This window comes from the organism of the source record quoted next, unplaced genomic scaffold (assembly GCF_019419815.1).
Source record: "Pyrus x bretschneideri cultivar Hongxiangsu unplaced genomic scaffold, Pyrus_bretschneideri_v1 Contig8, whole genome shotgun sequence".
Taxonomy (NCBI): Eukaryota; Viridiplantae; Streptophyta; class Magnoliopsida; order Rosales; family Rosaceae; genus Pyrus; species Pyrus x bretschneideri.
In genome coordinates, this window is record NW_025999820.1 from 6,887,314 (window position 1) to 6,904,984 (window position 17,671).

The following is a 17,671-nucleotide window of genomic DNA, read 5'->3' on the forward strand; positions in this document are numbered from 1 at the left end:
CAGTGGCAATACTTGGGGGAATACCATTCGATAGTCTTGTTGCACCGAGAGACCAATTTTTGCAAGGCGATGGGCAACCGAGTTTGTTTGGCAACGAGTATGGATAATTTTACCTTTAGTGATTAAATGGAGGAGCACCTTGATATCTTCCACAATGTGTCTAATCAAAGACATAGTAAGAGAAATATCACACAATGCCTCCACAATCTGAAGTCATTCGTGCTTGAAATTGCAAAAATGTACCAACAATTTTCCAAACAAAAAACGAAATTTCCTGGCTCCTGTACTCATTGAATTTGGCCTCATATCTAAGTTTTATTTAATGTTTATTTAGTGTATGATAGGTAATAAATAATATTTTTTATACTAAAAATAATAAATAAGTTTTCTCTCCCTTGTCCATCCTTTTATCCTATTTGTACTCAGGAAAGGAAAAAGAATTTTTCATTTTAATCGACCATTAAATCCTGCCTCTGCAATTTCCATACTTCGTTTTGAGATTTTCCAATAAATATCACCTTTAGTATGTTCTTAATCTCTTTGTTTACTTATTTTTTATTTATTTAATTAGTAGGTTAATTATTTATATTGTCCTTGAATTTGTCTATTAGAGTACGATTTGAGAATAGTTTATATTTCATTGTTCTTGATTCGTGTTGATTATTATATAATTTTACATAAACAAAATAATGAATATATGCTTTTGTACAAATTTGAACTAGCCCATTCAAGAAAAAATTCTTCGCTCCGCCCTTGGGTATGTGGTTCTAAATTTTTCACATTACACCTAAAGTTTTAAAATTATATTAATTTATATCATTTGTCAAGATAATACAAATATAACTTACACATTAGTCCATATGAGAGTATCATTCTCATTGTTGCCAATATAATGAAAAATTAATCCAACTATAAACGTAAAGTGAGAGAATTTGAATATTTTTATGTGTAAAATGAAAGAATTTAAACTTCACAGTCCATTTTGAAATTCAATATTGTTAGGAGTGTTATTCACACATTTATTTTTACTTCTCAATTTTTAAGTCTAAAATGAAAAAAAATTAAAACATCATGGTACTTTTGAAATTCAATATTTTTAGGGAGTGGTATTCACACTATTTTTTACTTCTATTACACTCTTGCTAATTTTTATCATCTCCTTCAATTCATTTGATCCAGTGAGTCAGAAATTAAGAGAGTGTGAAAGACGATGTGTAAATGTAATGACTTGTCCCCAAATATTACGGTTTTTATAATTTTAATGTGCGAATTTACAAAAATGCCCTCCAAGGCAAAAAAGCTGACTTTTGTTGACCGCATTGTCGTGTCACGTAAGATTCATTCCCTTGGCATAGCCTCGTAGTACTCATCATTACAAATGTGTGGACGTAAGCGGAAGTGAATTTGGAGCTTAAAACGAAGATTTTACAAAACGCGGAACAATAAGGGTATTTTGGTAATTTTCCAAGTAGAGATATTTTCCACCTTTGACCACCCCCGAGCTAACACGTGGCAGCTCTTTCCCCGGTTTTCTAGAATCTTCTCCCTCTCATTTCTCTTCCGGATACCTCTCTCTCTCTTCCTCTTTTTCCCCCATCTCTACAACCACCAAGAACCATCACCCCCACCATTGTGGCTCACTCTCTAGCGACACTACCATTATCTGGACCTTTCCACCACGACCTTGAATCGGCTGAAATACCTCATCCTCTCTCTGTCTAGCTGCACAGTGGCACCACCACTATTCCTGAAATTGCTTCGGCAAGTTCTCCACGATCCCGCCCAAGGTAAGCCTCGGGAATACTCTAAACCTTATCTATTCATCCTTGTCGTTCGATTTTGAGCACGCTTGTGTGTTTTGGATTGGTTTAGGACTAAAATGAGCTCAGGAAGGATTTTCTAGTTTTCGGCAAGAAATCCAGCATCTTTCAACTTGTATTCTGGCCACGGCTGGCCATGAGAAAGGTATCTTTTGATTCCTTGTCTCTCGGGGTTCAATTTGATATATTGATTTGTAAAGTTTGGTTGAGATTTGAGCTCGATCGGAGCACAAGAATTTCCCTGCCAAAATCCGACCTTCTTCTTCGTTGGGTATGGCGACCCACGAACATAAACAGGTCAAACCTAACCCGCAACCTAAAACTAGCCCAACCCAGTTTGATATTCCAGGCCCAAATCCAATTAAAAACAGGGCCAAAATATTGGGCCATGCAATCTGGCCAACCCATTAACCCTTGGCCCATTAACCCAAATGACCGACCCAAACCCAGTCCAATAACCTGGCCCATTAACCCAATAACCCAGGCCCAATGTAGCAACCCAAGCCCAAATCCAACCCGGACTCCAGCCCAGGTTCCATGCTCGGCGTGTAAAGCACACGCGCCTCCATTGGAGGTACTATGCTCTGCCACTGTCCACGGCTGTGCCGGCGACTTTTTCGACGACTTAACTCAGCGTATGGCAGCATGCAGCCTTCCAGGCCGCCTCCTTGTTGCGGCGCATGGGGGAACCCGAGGTCCCTTCTTAGGTTTTTCGACGTGCCAAATCCAAATCTGCTGCTCATTTCTTGAAATTCGACTGTTTTAGTAGAGCTTTATTAAAATGTCCTCTCTTTGTGTTTAGGTGCGTTGGTAAGAAGCGAAGCCATCATTGCTAGTTCAAGCGGCTTACGGGTGATAGAATACTGTGAATGAACCTCTTCTTAACTTGCATGGTTTTATAAAATATTAAGCTTGCATTCACGAAAAACATGATTTCATGATTTAACGTTTTAGGCATTATTTATGATTGATTGAAATTCTGTTTTACTCAAGGATATAAATTATTGGATTCTCGTATATAAATTTTTATGACTTTCAGATATGATTTATTGTATGGATTTATTAGATGTGACTTTGAGTTTTGAGCTCCGGATTTGGATATGAAATTTTGAGGTATGTTTTCGATGCTTATCTAGCGGGTTATCATACAGCACATCCACACAACATAAGTATGTTGATGTTTATGGCCATATGACACAGTTGAGGAGATTTATGTATATACCTCTTATCTAGCGTAACTCAGAGTCGTACAGCTTCACCTTCGGGTGATGGACCATGGTTTCTTCACTGGCGTAACCCAATGTCGTACAACTTCACATTCGGGTGATGGACAAGTACTGCATTTGGGTGAATGAGGAGTTGATGATATTGATGATATACCCCCCAACTTCACTAGCCCCGGGCTAATGTCGATGTGTGATGTTATATATCCTCTTCTCCGGCGTAACCCAGAGTCGTACAGCTTCACCTTTAGGTGATGGACCATGGTTTCTTCACTAGCATAACCTAGTGTCGTACAGCTTCACCTTCGGATGATGGACATGTACTCCCTTTGGGCGACTATGATACCTCTAAAGAGTACAATATCGATGAGAGTTATGGATTTGCCTTCGGGCAGAGGTTTTACGAATTTGCCTTTAGGTGACTTTGCTACCATCTCCGAGCATTATTTTACACATACGTGTTTTACAAATGATTTCACAGCATGCTAGAGTTTCAGAAAATATATTATGTAGTACTATATATATGTTTTGAAAACAGGGGTTAAGTATGTTAAAAAATAAAATGGTTTTCTTATTATTAGTATTATTATAAACTTTGGTCCACTGACATTTTTTGTTTTTGCACCCCCTCAGGAGTTAGAATCGAGGTACACAATCCTGGTGTCAGGAAACTTCTCATGGTAGGACCTATTCTTTTGTTCTTTCCTTTTTATAATAATTCTTTCACATTATTTTTGGTTAATTAGTTGTATACTTTGAACACGGTTCTGGATTATTATATTCTGTCTGATTACATATTTCCTTTTTAGGCATGGTAAAAATGATTTCATCACCCTCAAGTGTCGATCAGCACGTGCCCATCCTAGTATTAGAAGGATATCAAGATTGGGGCGTGTCAATGGATATCGCCATACTATTTTTAAGTTGACGTGGCAGCCAATTAAGGATGAAGAAGAAGCTAAATTAATAAAATAAATAACAAAATAAAGTATTAATTAATTAATTAATATAATAAAAGAAAGGTAGTTGTCAGGATGAGTCATCGTGGCATATGCACCGTCACGATCTAATCCAGTGAAACGTGGACAGCTGGACACCTCTTCCTCGCATGTGTCTCCCCCGGCAAACCCTAACCCCTTCTTCTCTTCCGGTACACCTCCGCCACACTGGATCACCCTCCTACACAACATATCCAGTCACTCCCCCGTCCCAACTAAACAACGACAAACTGAAAGCCCAGCAGCCAACGGACACACACAGACACAGCCTCCCTCTTTCTCTCTCTCTCTCTCTCTCTCCAAATCCAAAAACCCTAGATTCCTAATCTGGTGGCCGTTGATCTTAAATAAAGTGGTGTTCCACCTGGACTTCCACCTCACTCTCTCTGAACGCCATGAAAGCAGGTCTGCCTCTCTCTCTCTCTCTCTCTCTCTCTCTAGCTCTTCTTTCTCTCTCCTTATATGATTCTCTCGAATCACGCGTCTCCTGGCCCGATTCTTCTTAGTTGCCCTTCGATTTCGTGTTTGTGTTCTACAATTTGTGCCAAACATCTCAGTTTTGTTTTTTTTGTTTTTGTTTTTTTATAGATTTCTGTGTTATTTGCATAAGTCAATCTGTTGCTGCTGCTATTTGATTTACTATCAGCTTTTGATTGTAATGGTTGATTTGAATTTTGAGCTCTGATGTGGGAAAATTAGTTAATTTTGGATTAAGGGTAGGTGTAATTTAATCCTCTTTTGGGTAAATTTTGTAGCTTTGAGTTTCAAATCTGTGCGGATGAACAGTAAATACTTGAGAATTCGAATGTAATTTTTTCAACAATTGAGCAAGTAATTTGTTTTTTATTAATTGAATTAGTGATTTTGCTGATGTTAAATGTTAAGCATGTAATTAGTGAGTCTGGGGACTGTTAATTTTGGTGTCTGTTAAATTTAAGCATGTACTTAGTGAATCTGAGGACTGTTAATTATGGTGTCTATCAGGTGCTTCATAGATTATTTTGAAGAATAAACGTGATCTAGTAAATTTAGAACTAAAAGGGGTATTTGCTGAGCCAATAGAAAATGGGGACAGGGGAAGAAGGTACTCCTCCTAAGCCTTCCAAACAAGCTTCAACAGCTCAGGTAATTCCCTCAGTTCCATCCTCTGTCCTTGTCTTCAATCCTATCGCAGTTCGAGTTTTTTATCTGTTTCTGATGATTGTGCAGGAAATACCAACACCACCTTCATATCCCGATTGGTCCAGCCCTATGCAGGTTCATGATGAAAACACATTCTGGATCAATATGTAATTTTTTTTTAAGTAAGCTAGCTAGATATATTTGATATCCTGATAAATGAGTTTAATAGCTTAAGGAAAACTTTCTTGTTTAGGCTTATTATGGTCCTGGTGGTACCCCGCCTCCCTTTTTTGCCTCCACTGTTGCTTCCCCAACTCCACACCCTTATATGTGGGGAGCCCAGGTACGTCTTTTGCTTTGGGATTATACACTGACATACATGTTTCTTAGGGAGCGGTTGCTTTTTGTTTGTGTCTTCTTTTTCCAGAAAGAGGTGGTTTTTATTCTTTGTTGTTGTTTACTATTTTTCAGCATCCTATGATGCCGCCATATGGAACTCCAGTTCCATATCCGGCCATGTATCCTCCAGGTGGAGTTTATGCTCATCCTAGTATGGTCACGGTATAATGCTATTCCTCTACATGTGCATCTGTCTTCATTGATAAAAATGGACTCTGTTATTTAGGAAGATCTCTACCTGATCAGCTTATTTCTTTTATCCAATTATTCTGTAGACTCCAGGCGCACCACAACCAGCCCCGGAGTTGGAAGGGAAGGGTTCTGATGGGAAAGAGCGGGTTTCAACTAAAAAGACCAAGGGAGCTGCAGGAAATGCAAGTTTGGCTGGTGGCAAGGCTGTGGAGAGTGGAAAGGCAACTTCAGGTTCAGGAAATGATGGTGCTTCACAAAGGTGTGCTGATCTTTGCTTTGGATTTTTGCTTTTGACAAGTTTTTAGATTGTTCTCTTCTTTTGACATGTGTTCCACAGAACATTTATCTATTGGCACTGTGCCTTGATCTGACTAAGTTTTTGGCGATGTAGCGGTGAAAGTGGTAGCGAGGGTTCCTCCGATGGAAGTGATGATAATGCTAACCATCAGGTGTGTATGTGCATTACATCTAATTACTAATCGGTGATATTGGTAACTATTTAAAATGGCTAGCAGAGTTTGGAAGCTTTTTAAACCCATCTAGAAAACTAGCGTTGGCCACTTTAGGCTTGCAAACATCTAAACTTGGATGCCGTCTTTAGAGTTTCATATTAACCTAAAAATGGCTAGCTGAGTTTGGCAGCTTTTGAAGCCCATCTAGAAAACTAGCATTGGCCACTTTATGCTTGCAAACATCTAAACTTGGATGCCGTTTTTAGAGTTTCATATTAACCTAACAACATTCTTTTTGTATGATGCATCCTTTTCCTTCTAATGATAACATACCCAATTTCTCTGTAGGAGTATGGTGCAAACAAGAAGGGGAGCTTTGACAAGATGCTTGCAGATGGTATATTAATCTTGTTCATACTACTGCCTGCTTATGTTATATTTTCTGAAATGATTTTCTCACAGTTCATTTTTCAGGTGCAAATGCGCAGAATAGCACTGGGGCCATTCAGGCTTCAGTGCCTGGGAAGCCTGTCTCTATGCCTGGAACTAATCTGAATATTGGAATGGACTTATGGAATGCATCCCCTGCTGGTGCTGGAGCAGCAAAAGTGAGAGGAAATCTGTCGGGTGCCCCATCAGCTGGTGGTGAGCATTGGATTCAAGTACGTGTCTTTCTGTTTTTCTTCTAAATTGTTATTTAGTATTACTATTCGTTTTTCATGCAAAACTTTATCGGTCTAGATGTTTGACATGTTATGTTGGGCATTTTAGTTTGGCACAAGACTGCCAGTCTGGAAGCACAATTAAACAAGATCCTACCTAATAATGGTCTAGATAACAGTCGAATAAAATAACATGTTAGATCTGCCAGGAGAAAACCTGACTACATGTGTGTGATTGTATTTGAATGAAAGTATTATTTTTGTTAATAACTTTAATGGTTTGTTAGTAAAACTATTACACTTAAATTTATTGTTCATTCAATTTAGTTTGTACTTTGAAATTGGCTTCCGTTTACATTTTGCAGAGGTAGTCAGCTAGGAGTTTGGTAGTAAAACGGAATGCACTTTGGTAGTCACCGTGACTAGTTGTTTGGCATGTTATGTTGGGCGTTTTTAGTTCGTACTTTGAAATTGGATTCTGTTTACTTTGAAATTGGCATGTCATGGTGACTCATAAATATATTTCTTAAAAATCGAAAATGCACTTTGGTAGTTGTTTTAGCTCATCATTGATTTTCATGATTTTGACAGGACGAACGTGAACTGAAAAGACAGAAAAGAAAGCAATCGAATAGGGAGTCAGCTAGGAGGTCAAGATTACGGAAGCAGGTACATGTGTACTTCTGTACTTGTTGACAGGAATTTCTTGTTCTATCTGCCTTTCTTGATATGCATCCCGTGCTACAGGACGATGATAAGTTTTAAATAATCATGTGCTAAAACCTGAACAAAAATAATTCATATGTCTAAATCGCTCTTCTGTTTCTTATGTGTTTCCAGGCAGAGTGTGAAGAGCTACAAGCAAGGGTAGAGGTTTTGAGCAATGAGAATCATAGCCTCAGAGAGGAGCTGCACAGGCTTTCTGAGGAATGCGAGAAACTTACATCAGAGAATACTAATATAAAGGTCCGTTTCTACACGCTTGCACTTTGTTCTTATTTTTTTTACTTGTATGACATCCATCGGGTAGAGATTCCTTGCTGATTAGAGTTCTAGCATGATGCGTTAAAAGCAATCCAAGTTGCCCGAAATGTTTCACTAATCTGTTGCACGAGTGCAGTCGATCTTTTGACAAAGTACGTTTGTGCTGCTATGCAGGAAGAATTGACACGAGTATGTGGACCTGATTTAGTAGCAAACCTTGAGCAGCAGCCTGGTGGTGGTGAGGGCAACATTTGAGATGGGATATTAGTCTCGCCGTAACAGAGATTTAAGAGCTCCGGAAGCCATGACCCTTCTGCGAATTGAGCGTAGAGAATTTGTTTTCCTTACTAATTTGTACACTTTTAACCCTTTTATCTGTAACAGTAACGTTTCTTTGTGAACTTAGCTGTTGAGTTGGATCATCTGGGAAGTGGGAACCATGCAAATTGTTGTATCATTGGAAAGAGTATATAATAGATTGACCTCCATTTGGTATTTGTAGTTTTTGAATCGATTTGTGGCTTCGTATTCTTGTCCCCCATTTTTCCTCTTTCCCTACTCATCTAAAGTGATGCCCCCGAATGTAGGCGTCGGCGTCGGCCGATTTGCGCTCTTGTTTGGAAACTTTAGAGTGCTGCTATTTGGACCGCCTTTACTGAACGAGTTACTGACTACCTTTCTAATACATCGGTTTCCACCTCTAATAGAGATGTAGTCACCAAAGGCGGTCCAAATAGCATGAATCGTTTAAAGGTTCTATTTGGATGCACAAAACCGATAGTTGCTGACTCTAATAAGAGTAGGATGCAAAATTGTGCGTGACGTTATAAAAGGGTTAAAGTTTGAGAGATAACCTTTTTAGTGGTAGGTGCAAGGTAGATGTAAAATGCCACACAAAAACTATAGCACAAGAGGATAACAAATAAAGGTAGAGAAAATAGATGATGTTACTGATATTTTTCTCTCGTTCACTTCTTTCTTTTCCTTGTAACTTAAAAACATGCGGAGTGCTCTATTTATAGAGCAACTCCAAACTGATGTAGTTAATGCATCTTGAATTTTATGATACTTCGTCTGACTATACAATTTCACATTCAACTTTCACTTTGCATGGGCATTGAAAATTTCTGCCCATGCTGAAGACTTTTACTAATATACTGTGGGCATTCATTACCCACCAGACTTTTCAACACGTGAAACCTTTTTGTATTATAGAGTTTGTCAGCAAGTACGTTCGTTTTTGTGTCTAAATAGCATCACTTTTCATTCTTCACTCACATTAAGGTCCACAATGTTGAATTACACCTCATCTCAAAGAGTGGAGAAAAATGAATCACCTTTTGATATTTGTCTAATCGACAGATGACATGCTAATAGTAATTTACCCCAAAATTGTTTTTCTTAGTAATATGTTCCGCTACTTCGGAGATTTTACAAATCAACGGACAAACAAAAGATTTTAGACAACCTAATTCAAGGGAAGTAGTTTTGTCTCTATATTGCGCCGGAAAGAATTTCAAAACTATACATTCGAAAAGCAATAATAATTCTCTTTTTAATAACAACACTAATCATCGTGATCAGACTCCGAAACTGGTGCTGGTCTAGTCTGGCCTTCAATCGCATTCTGCCCTGGTAGGTCTGGATTAGGCGGTCTGATCTGGCCTTCAATCGCATTCTGCCGGGGTACACCTGAATTAGGCGGCTGGTCTGTTAAAAACAAGGGAGAGCAACGAACTGTAATCAACGAAAATGAACTGGCGAGTTTAAAAAACAGGGACCAGTTACTAGCCTTTGTAACCTAATGATATATCGTTCCATTATATACAATCCCTATGTAGGAGAGAAACTATAGCTAAACTTCAGGCATGTGAGGTTGCGATAAATCATTCTCACCTGAACCCAAAATCTTCATGATCATAACCCTAGCATACTCGATCTCGGCTTGGTGTGCACTAAGGAGTTTATGCTGCAATATAGAAACCAATATACCTCAATGAGTGTACATTTTAGTATTTTGTCCACAAAGTGTAAACAACAAAGAGCACTTCCATAGCAGTTCATTTGGATCCAAAACAACAATTTCAGGGGTCCTGCTTAGTGCTTACCAAATTAACATTCAATAAACTCATTTATCTATACTATATAAAGACAGAGGGAATACCACTTCGCCATATGTGAGCCCCAAAACTTGATCAATTCTAGCTTGATGCTTCAAAAAGAACGGGCGTAGATGGCTTGTGTACAACTGCTTTGCTCCCTGATGCAAAAGGGGCAAAATTACTTACTAATTCATTTTATAGAAGAAAGCAGGTAGTTAATTACAACAAAATTTTCTCCTTGTGTCAATATCTCGTAAGTATGCACATAACCACAGTTGGCCATGAAACGTTACAAAGCATTCTGAACACGGCTCAACAATTCAACTATACACATCAGATAAGGCACCCATAAATATCCAAATGAATATGCAATTCTTTTCGTCCAAGTGTCTGTCAACATCTTTAACAGATGATGTTCCAACAAAATTGGATAAAAATCATGAAAAGAATAATAATATATAGAATTTCAAAACGACTTCTAATCCTTTCTTTGATGTCTGACAGCCAAGACCTACCTGTAAACTTGATATGACAACTGAAAAGTAAAACCAACCTAGTTCAAAGAAAATATGTTTCGTAAAATAGATTAGCAGATTCTCACAAGCAATGAGCTTTGTTTTACAATCATATGCACAGTAATTAAGTAACACGATTTTGTTAATAATCACAGGATAAGAGCCCATGTGGTAAGGTAGGTGGGGAAAATGGTTAAGATTAGAAAATTTCATTGGTGAAATCACATCCCGATCTACCAAAGGAAAAATATAATCCAAAACAGAAAGATGAAAACAAATTTAAACAACGAACTTTTATTTTTGGGGTGAAATGATTCAATATTATGTAACAATTCCCAGGATGTTAAAATGAGTCTGAATATGAGGATGATTGCAATGACATACTAGAAGTGAACGCAAGACAGGGGGAGAGAAAATAGACAATTATGACCAACTGAATTTTGTGACAGACAGGTGTCTTTATAATTCTTCTTCCATATGTATTGATACAAACACTCCAAAGAGAAGAATAAAACTGAACTTACATCAACAGTAGGAAGTTGGAGCCAAACAAGAAATGCAAACTTCATATGGTAGTACATTGGGCACCTGGTCACAACAAAAAATATAGATGAGGTTATCTATCAAACTCAGTGCATGAAAAAATTAGTAGTGATATATTTTCTTTTAACATTGTCCGAAATAACATACTGTTTCCTTATGCCAAAAGATCCTCAATTATAACTATAGTCGAAAACACATTCTACTTTGAATGCTAATGAAACACTCTTGTTGGAAAATGGTATCGTTTCATAGTCACAACACAGACAGAGGAAAGTGCAAGTATATGGAAGAGTATAGGGTACCCTTTTTCTATTATTCTTTGTTCAAAATGGCGACATTGTATTTTTGCTTTTCAAGTCACCAAAAAATTGTGGTTGAAAGTTGAAACATACAACCTTATTCATCAGTAATTTAATGAAACCGTCAATGTAACAAATTTAAAGAGATCTAGAGTAATCCTGAAATACACCCAACCAATATGGGATTCTGAGCAAATATGCAAAGATGAACATGCATATGTAAAAGGTAGCAAATGTGATATATAAAGAATCTAACTAATTAACAAATGCGATAACTCTGAAGAACAGGATCCAGATCTAACCATGAAATAAGCTTGTCTGAAAATATTTCAACAAGGCTGAAAGATCCATAAGCTGCAATCATTTGAAGTGAAATTATATTACTTGCATGATAGGGTTCAAAAGAAGCATAAGTCTTGATAGTATACAGTTAAGAATCATAACACGATCCAAATACAAAGTACAATAAGGAAAGTAACAAAAGTAATTAATAATTTCCAACCTGCCCAATACAAAAGCCACTTTTCTTGTGCAATACGATCTTTCCTTTCAATTGCCTTGCATGTACAGTATACTGGTATACCAATCCCCACAGAACAACTACACCAGAGCACAGATTCAATGTATTTTCATAAACTAACCACATTCCAAGTTTAACGAAAATAAAATGACCATTAATCATGCCTTAGCATGCAGTTCACATTAATCATGCCTTACCATGCAGTTCGGAGTACAATGTTCGAACCAAGAGGGCAAAGTAGCAACCTCAACCCTACCTGCATCAGATATTCTCAAACGTCAATTTTAGCGTTTAATTATCGAAAAGTTAATGGATTCCAATATTACATAAAACAATGAGGGTAATAGTGAACAATCCTAAGCATCAACCATGGATATATAAACACACACACACAAGCAAATTCATGATGTATTAACAAAATTATTGACCAAAAAAAGATTTATGAACAAAATTTCCAAAAATTTCCTGAAGTTACTGAATTTCACAATCCAATTTCCTAATCCTACGATTAATTATCTTGTACTTTACTCGCACGAATTACATCAAAAATGGAAATTTCCAAAAAAATTAAATAACTTATAGTGAATAATTACAAAAATTGTTCAAGAAGCATTTTAATCGCAAGTTATCAATAATTGAGAAACCCTAAATCAGACTGGAGTTCGAAAATTTGGGGATTAGTCTTTTACAATAATTGCAACGAAACGGAAACGAGAACAAAGAGAAAATAAATGTATCAAACAGTTAGTGAAGAGTAAAGGAAAATGGAATCGAAGAAGGAAGAAGAAAGAGGACCTCGCTGGTGATGTTGGATCCGAGAAGAGCCATTTCTGAGCAGAGCAGAGCAGAGCAAAGCGCGCAGGGAAACCTCCTAACCGTTAATTACGTTTCACGATATATGGAGTTGATAGAAATGGAAAAGTTGAGTGAATTTTTCAAAGAAAATCGGCCCAACTGTTAACGGGTCCAATTATAAAGTCAAAGTTGAAAAAGTCCGAACCCGAGACACAGTAGGTTGAAACAGAAGCCCTAACTAACAAGATAATTCACAATATGCATTCATCTATAACACTAAACGGTCTTGTTTTATCATTAGATTGGAATTGATCAATACTAACTATATTTAAGGTATATTGAAGATGAAGGAGAACGATTTTTTTATTTTGATTGGATTAGGCATGAAGGAAGTTCATCTCTTCTAATCCTCTTATTTTAGGAGAATTGAAATGGATAAGTTTCCTTGATGAGTAATTTATCATTTTTTTTCAATTTTTTTTTCATCATGTCCTTAAATATAGTGAGTTGTCAATTCTAGTTAAATTATAGGGACCAAATAAGCCTAAAATGTGTATTCTTATCTTGGATGGGGCCAAACCACATCAATGAGAAAATTACATTTTTTTTTTATAAAACAATGTTCTAGAGATGAGTTTGAGTCAAACCACCTAATAAGTTAGTCATAATTGGATAACAAAGTTGTCATCTGTTGGGGTCTAAAAATGTCACATGCAAGCCTAATAACGTCTCAAAGTCCAATTGTCTGTGAAATACCCTGAGCCAAGATTAAATACATGCAAAGGTGCAAAATCGAGAATATTTACAATCACGCCATGCTAATAAAGTAATAATTTATGGAAGACCGTTTGTATAATCCCGCTAAGCCCGTACAAGCCCATGCATGTTCACCATCCCAAGCTTTGTCACGATATTGTCGTCATAAACAAACCATGCTAACTACAATGCTGCAGAAATAAGCCTATACTACGTGTAGGGGCATGCTAAGTGGGTCGTGATGTGGATGGTCATGGAAGATTATCGGGTCTATGTGGAATTAAGATTATTGAGGACTTTAGGCTACTTGGGAGCACCAAAGATCCAAGCCCACAATCTTTAAACCTCACGTAGGTAAGTCTGGGAGAGAACAAACCAAAATCCTTTTTCCCTTAGCAAACTAACTAGTCCAGTTAGGAAGAAATTAGAATCCAAAGTATCAGGTTTACGTGAGAGCAGGGCATCCATTAATGAAGAGAGAAGGGGTATTTCCCTTCTTAGCTCACGCAAAAGAACGATGAAGAAAAACAAATGGGCGTGTTGCCAGAAGCAATGTATGTGGAAGGTTAACCAAGGAAGAAGGCACTATGAACCAGGCGCCTGATGCAGTCTTCATGGGACCGACGACGTCCATCAATGTAACGCTAAAAAGGAAAGTCATAGCTGCGCTGAGGAAAAGAGAGAGGAAGACTTAGCCAAAGCAGGAAGAAACGGCAAAAACAAGGGATTCCCTAGGAGAAACCCAGGAAATCTACCATCCACCTATAAAAGGTGTAGGAGTCACAACATAAAGGATAACATAACATAACACAACAGAAAGAGAGAGAAAAGGGAGAGGATTGAGAGTTGCATCACACCAAGCAGGGAGATTCTTCTTTAAGCGCATGTAGTCTTGGATCCTCAAGGAAATCTTCTTTCTAGGGTTTTAAGGGTTCCTCTAGGTTTCCTTGAATTTCCTAAGTTAATATAGGCATCCTCAGACCCTTAGGAATCCCAGATTATTCATCATTCAAGACCATGCAACCATTCACAAGTTCTCTCTCACACTAAACTTGGTAAACTTCTAACTTCCGCACCACGCCTCACTTCCCATTATTTGCTTAAATCATGTTATCTTTAAGTCATTAATCCAACCAAGATACTTCCATAGACACGCTAATTCTTTCGAGGTATTCCACGACTTGGTACATAAACGAACCAGAGGAAGCAAAAGGATATCCACCAAAGCCCAAGTCTAGCTCTGACTTAAAAATCCCCCAACATCATACAATAAGTTGAACTTAGAATTCTCATTTACAATTGGAGAAGAGGTTGTTCCTCGTTAAAGAGCTTATTGTTGTAGGGAAAACAAGGAAGGGAGACAATTACCAAGGGTGGGGAGAAGGCTGATAACCAACTATGTTTTAGTTAATGAATTCATTCTATATGCAAAGAGAAATTAACCTCTAAGTAAAAAGGACAATAAGAAAATAAATTATGTACAAGAACATGAGATCCATAATCCATTGATTCATAATTTGAGTGTTGGGACATTGCCAATAGTTTGCTTAGCTTCCCTCTTATGTTTCTTCCAAAACAAGCAAAAAAAAGTTACAACGATAACCAAACATACACCAAAAGATTGACAGAAAAATAAAAACATACATCAAAAGAAAAAGGAAAAAAAAAAAACAAAAAAAATAGTCCCAAACCTAACAAAACAGATTGGTCGGGATCATTACCTTAACACTAAACACATAATTACACCCCAATAGTTAGAGTAATTAAAAGAGAAAAGAAAACTGCTTAATTATTAGCTAGTCTTCTAGCTAGCTGCTAATGCTAATTAGCTCCTCCTAACTACACCTCCATGCCGACGTGGCAACCAGGGCCCTGTCGTGCCAGCAAAGCACCAACTCGGCCTGCCGTTTCGCCACGTGAAATCCCCTGACCTGGACCTTCCCCAACAGGCACTGGGCCTGAAAGTCAGCAAACTGGCTCAGCTCCATTGCCCTCATTCCCGCTCCCTGAAATACTTCCCGCCATGGCGGAATCCGCCTAGCTGCCGCCTCCACCGCTGCCTTAATCTTCGGCCGAAGCAGAAACGTTTCAATCTTCTTCACCACGTCGCTGGAAGCTGCCACGGATGCGTCCAGCGACTCCAGCATGATTGAGAAGAACTCAAGGCCGGAGACGAAGTTCCTTCGGAAGGAAGTTGTTCCAGAATCTCCCATCCCTTCCCCGTCGACGAACACCACGACGCTTGGCGACACGCGGCGCATGTCGCCGAGAAAACCGGAGATGTTGTTCTGGGAGCAGAGGCGGCGGAGGATGTACGGCGACAGAAGAACCGCAGTCTTCTCCCCGTCCATGAACTTGACGGCCTTGAACGACATCATCTCGAACGTACGGACGGGGACGAACTCGACCTGGAACCTAATCTTTAGCTCCTGAGCGAACTGGGACAGGTTCTCCCGAATCAGCTGGGTCTCGACGGCGTACTCCTCCGGCACGACGGCGGTGATGCGGAGCACCGGTGGGACCTGGTTGCCTTTATTTCGGCTCGCCACGTCAGCTTTCTCGGCGAGCTCTTTCATTAGGGAAGCGTACTGGCCGCCCAGGCCGATATCAAAGTCGATGACGTGGAAGAAGGCTGATCCGTTAAGGGCTTCGAGCAGGGCCTGGTTTGTTGTGAAGTGAGAGAACATCGGGACTGGCGAAATTCCGGAAAAGCCCTTGTAGGCGCGGATTGTCTCGACGATGTCGGACCAGGAAGATAACTCGCGCGCCGCCGTATCAGAGCCGTTGAGGAGGGATTGAAGAGCGTCCTTGAAATAAACCGCGGCGCGTTGAAGTGGCTTTCCGACGGGTTTCGACGGGGAGGAGGATCGAAGCCTGTTGTTCAAACGGTCTAGGATCACCTGAGCGAGTGGCAACTCGTCCGAGTCGAAACGGTCCGCAGCGCCGATTAATTCCTCTATGAAATCAACCCCTACGTTCCAGCTGCCCGATTGATGGAAGTCGTTGATCACATGGTCGTAACAATTCTGGGAGGAGTACACTTCGGAGAGATTGATGTTGAAATCGGAGTGGACGAGCTGGGAGGGATCGAACGGTTGAGGATGCAGGTACTCCGAAATCTGAGGATCGTTTGAATTCAATTGCGGGATTGAATTCTTGAGGTTAGGGACGTTGTCGTCGTGCAACCCTAAGTCTCTCATGATTGAGTCCCAGTCCACTTGCTCCTCCCACTCCACAGGGTCATGGTTCGAGTGGGACAGTACGTCGGAGATTGCCAAAATTTTGGAGGGTTTCTCGGCTGAGACAGGGCTGGGGCTATGGCGGAGGTCGAGAACCGAGGTGGGCTCGTAGCCCCCCAAGCTCGAAATACCTAGGTGAAAGTTGACACTTTGGTTATTAGTCTGGGTGCTGTGCTTGGGAGATTGGTTGTTGTTGTTGTTGCTGTGTGGGGAAGAAACAGGCACTCTCATGGCTTATTTAGAAAGCCCTTCTTTTATGACTGGCTTATTTAGAAAGCTGTGATTTGGCTGAGAGGAAGAGGAAATGTGAAGGGAGGGGTAAGGGGGGCTTTTGGTGGTGATGATTGAGGGCTTTTTATCTTTGCGTGTGTGCATGGTGGTGGCGGTGGGATGGCAATGGAATATAATAAGGTAAAGTAGTAGCGTTTGTGTGGAAATGTCATACATGACATTAGAGGGATGACGAGGGGTCGTAGGGAGGCTTTTAATCTCTTTGAAGCTTCTTGCTCAAGCCTTTGCATACAATTGCTTTTTGAGTTTTCTTTGTTTGATTCGCTGTCTAATTCTGCTTTTTAGTAATTAGCTCACTTCTGGACTCTCTCCAGGCCATGCAAAAGCAATCAAACCATGTTAGGTGTATTTTTAGAAGGATCCCATAATAGTGAAGTGTGCGGTTGGCTAGCTTGTTGAAAGTTTAGGTTATTGGTGGTAACTTATTTTTATGCTTGATTGTGGATCTCACTTATGATCAACAATGTATTTAATATGTCTTTGTAGTTTCATGGAGCTTACATTAAGTGATTAAGAGTGTTTGTTTTCAGATTTGGTTCAACTTGTCAGATGTTCAAAGAGACAGGCCACTCGTTCACTCTCAGCTACAATGATACTGTCCCAACTTAACCGTGTATTTTTCAGTGTTAAGTTTTATCATAAAAGATCTTGATCTTATTAGAAGTGGAACCATATACTTAGATATTGTACGATAAGGATGTGAAACCAAAATAACCCCTTATATATTGTATTTTATTTTCTTAATTTTCTGATGTAGAA

The 17,671-nt window shown here is 39.1% G+C and overlaps 3 protein-coding genes across 7 annotated transcripts; 1 reads left to right on the forward strand and 2 right to left on the reverse strand.

The window, feature by feature from the left end:
- The first annotated feature begins 4,280 nt into the window (after window positions 1-4,280).
- LOC103947483 (G-box-binding factor 1) lies at window positions 4,281-8,347 on the forward strand. Of its 3 annotated transcripts, none has more exons than XM_048575742.1 (12): window positions 4,281-4,446; window positions 5,026-5,166; window positions 5,251-5,298; window positions 5,417-5,506; window positions 5,635-5,724; window positions 5,838-6,013; window positions 6,146-6,203; window positions 6,555-6,603; window positions 6,669-6,868; window positions 7,460-7,537; window positions 7,709-7,834; window positions 8,027-8,347. In XM_048575742.1, exons 2-12 carry the CDS (start codon window positions 5,107-5,109, stop codon window positions 8,105-8,107), a joined length of 1,056 nt encoding a protein of 351 aa, XP_048431699.1. In that variant the 5' UTR covers window positions 4,281-4,446; window positions 5,026-5,106; the 3' UTR covers window positions 8,108-8,347. The 3 variants fall into 3 exon arrangements, with proteins under 3 accessions (XP_048431699.1, XP_009356663.1, XP_048431700.1); XM_009358388.3 differs by having other exon boundaries at window positions 4,282-4,446; window positions 6,681-6,868; XM_048575743.1 differs by lacking the exon at window positions 4,281-4,446 and having other exon boundaries at window positions 5,150-5,166; window positions 5,251-5,330.
- An 824-nt stretch (window positions 8,348-9,171) lies between these two features.
- On the reverse strand, window positions 9,172-12,801 carry LOC103947484 (HVA22-like protein k). Of its 3 annotated transcripts, none has more exons than XM_009358389.3 (8): window positions 12,627-12,801; window positions 12,029-12,087; window positions 11,814-11,911; window positions 11,614-11,665; window positions 10,994-11,057; window positions 10,017-10,112; window positions 9,749-9,821; window positions 9,172-9,589 (listed from the first exon to the last, which is right to left on the reverse strand). In XM_009358389.3, the coding sequence occupies exons 1-8, from the start codon at window positions 12,657-12,659 to the stop codon at window positions 9,420-9,422; spliced, it is 645 nt and encodes a 214-aa protein (XP_009356664.1). In that variant the 5' UTR covers window positions 12,660-12,801; the 3' UTR covers window positions 9,172-9,419. The 3 variants fall into 3 exon arrangements, with proteins under 3 accessions (XP_009356664.1, XP_048431321.1, XP_009356667.1); XM_048575364.1 differs by having other exon boundaries at window positions 9,172-9,544; window positions 12,627-12,795; XM_009358392.3 differs by having other exon boundaries at window positions 9,172-9,562; window positions 12,627-12,782.
- Window positions 12,802-14,861: 2,060 nt separating this feature from the next.
- Window positions 14,862-17,283, reverse strand: LOC103947530 (scarecrow-like protein 15). Its single transcript, XM_048575747.1, has one exon. It carries the CDS (start codon window positions 16,850-16,852, stop codon window positions 15,218-15,220), a length of 1,635 nt encoding a protein of 544 aa, XP_048431704.1. The 5' UTR covers window positions 16,853-17,283; the 3' UTR covers window positions 14,862-15,217.
- Window positions 17,284-17,671: the final 388 nt, after the last annotated feature.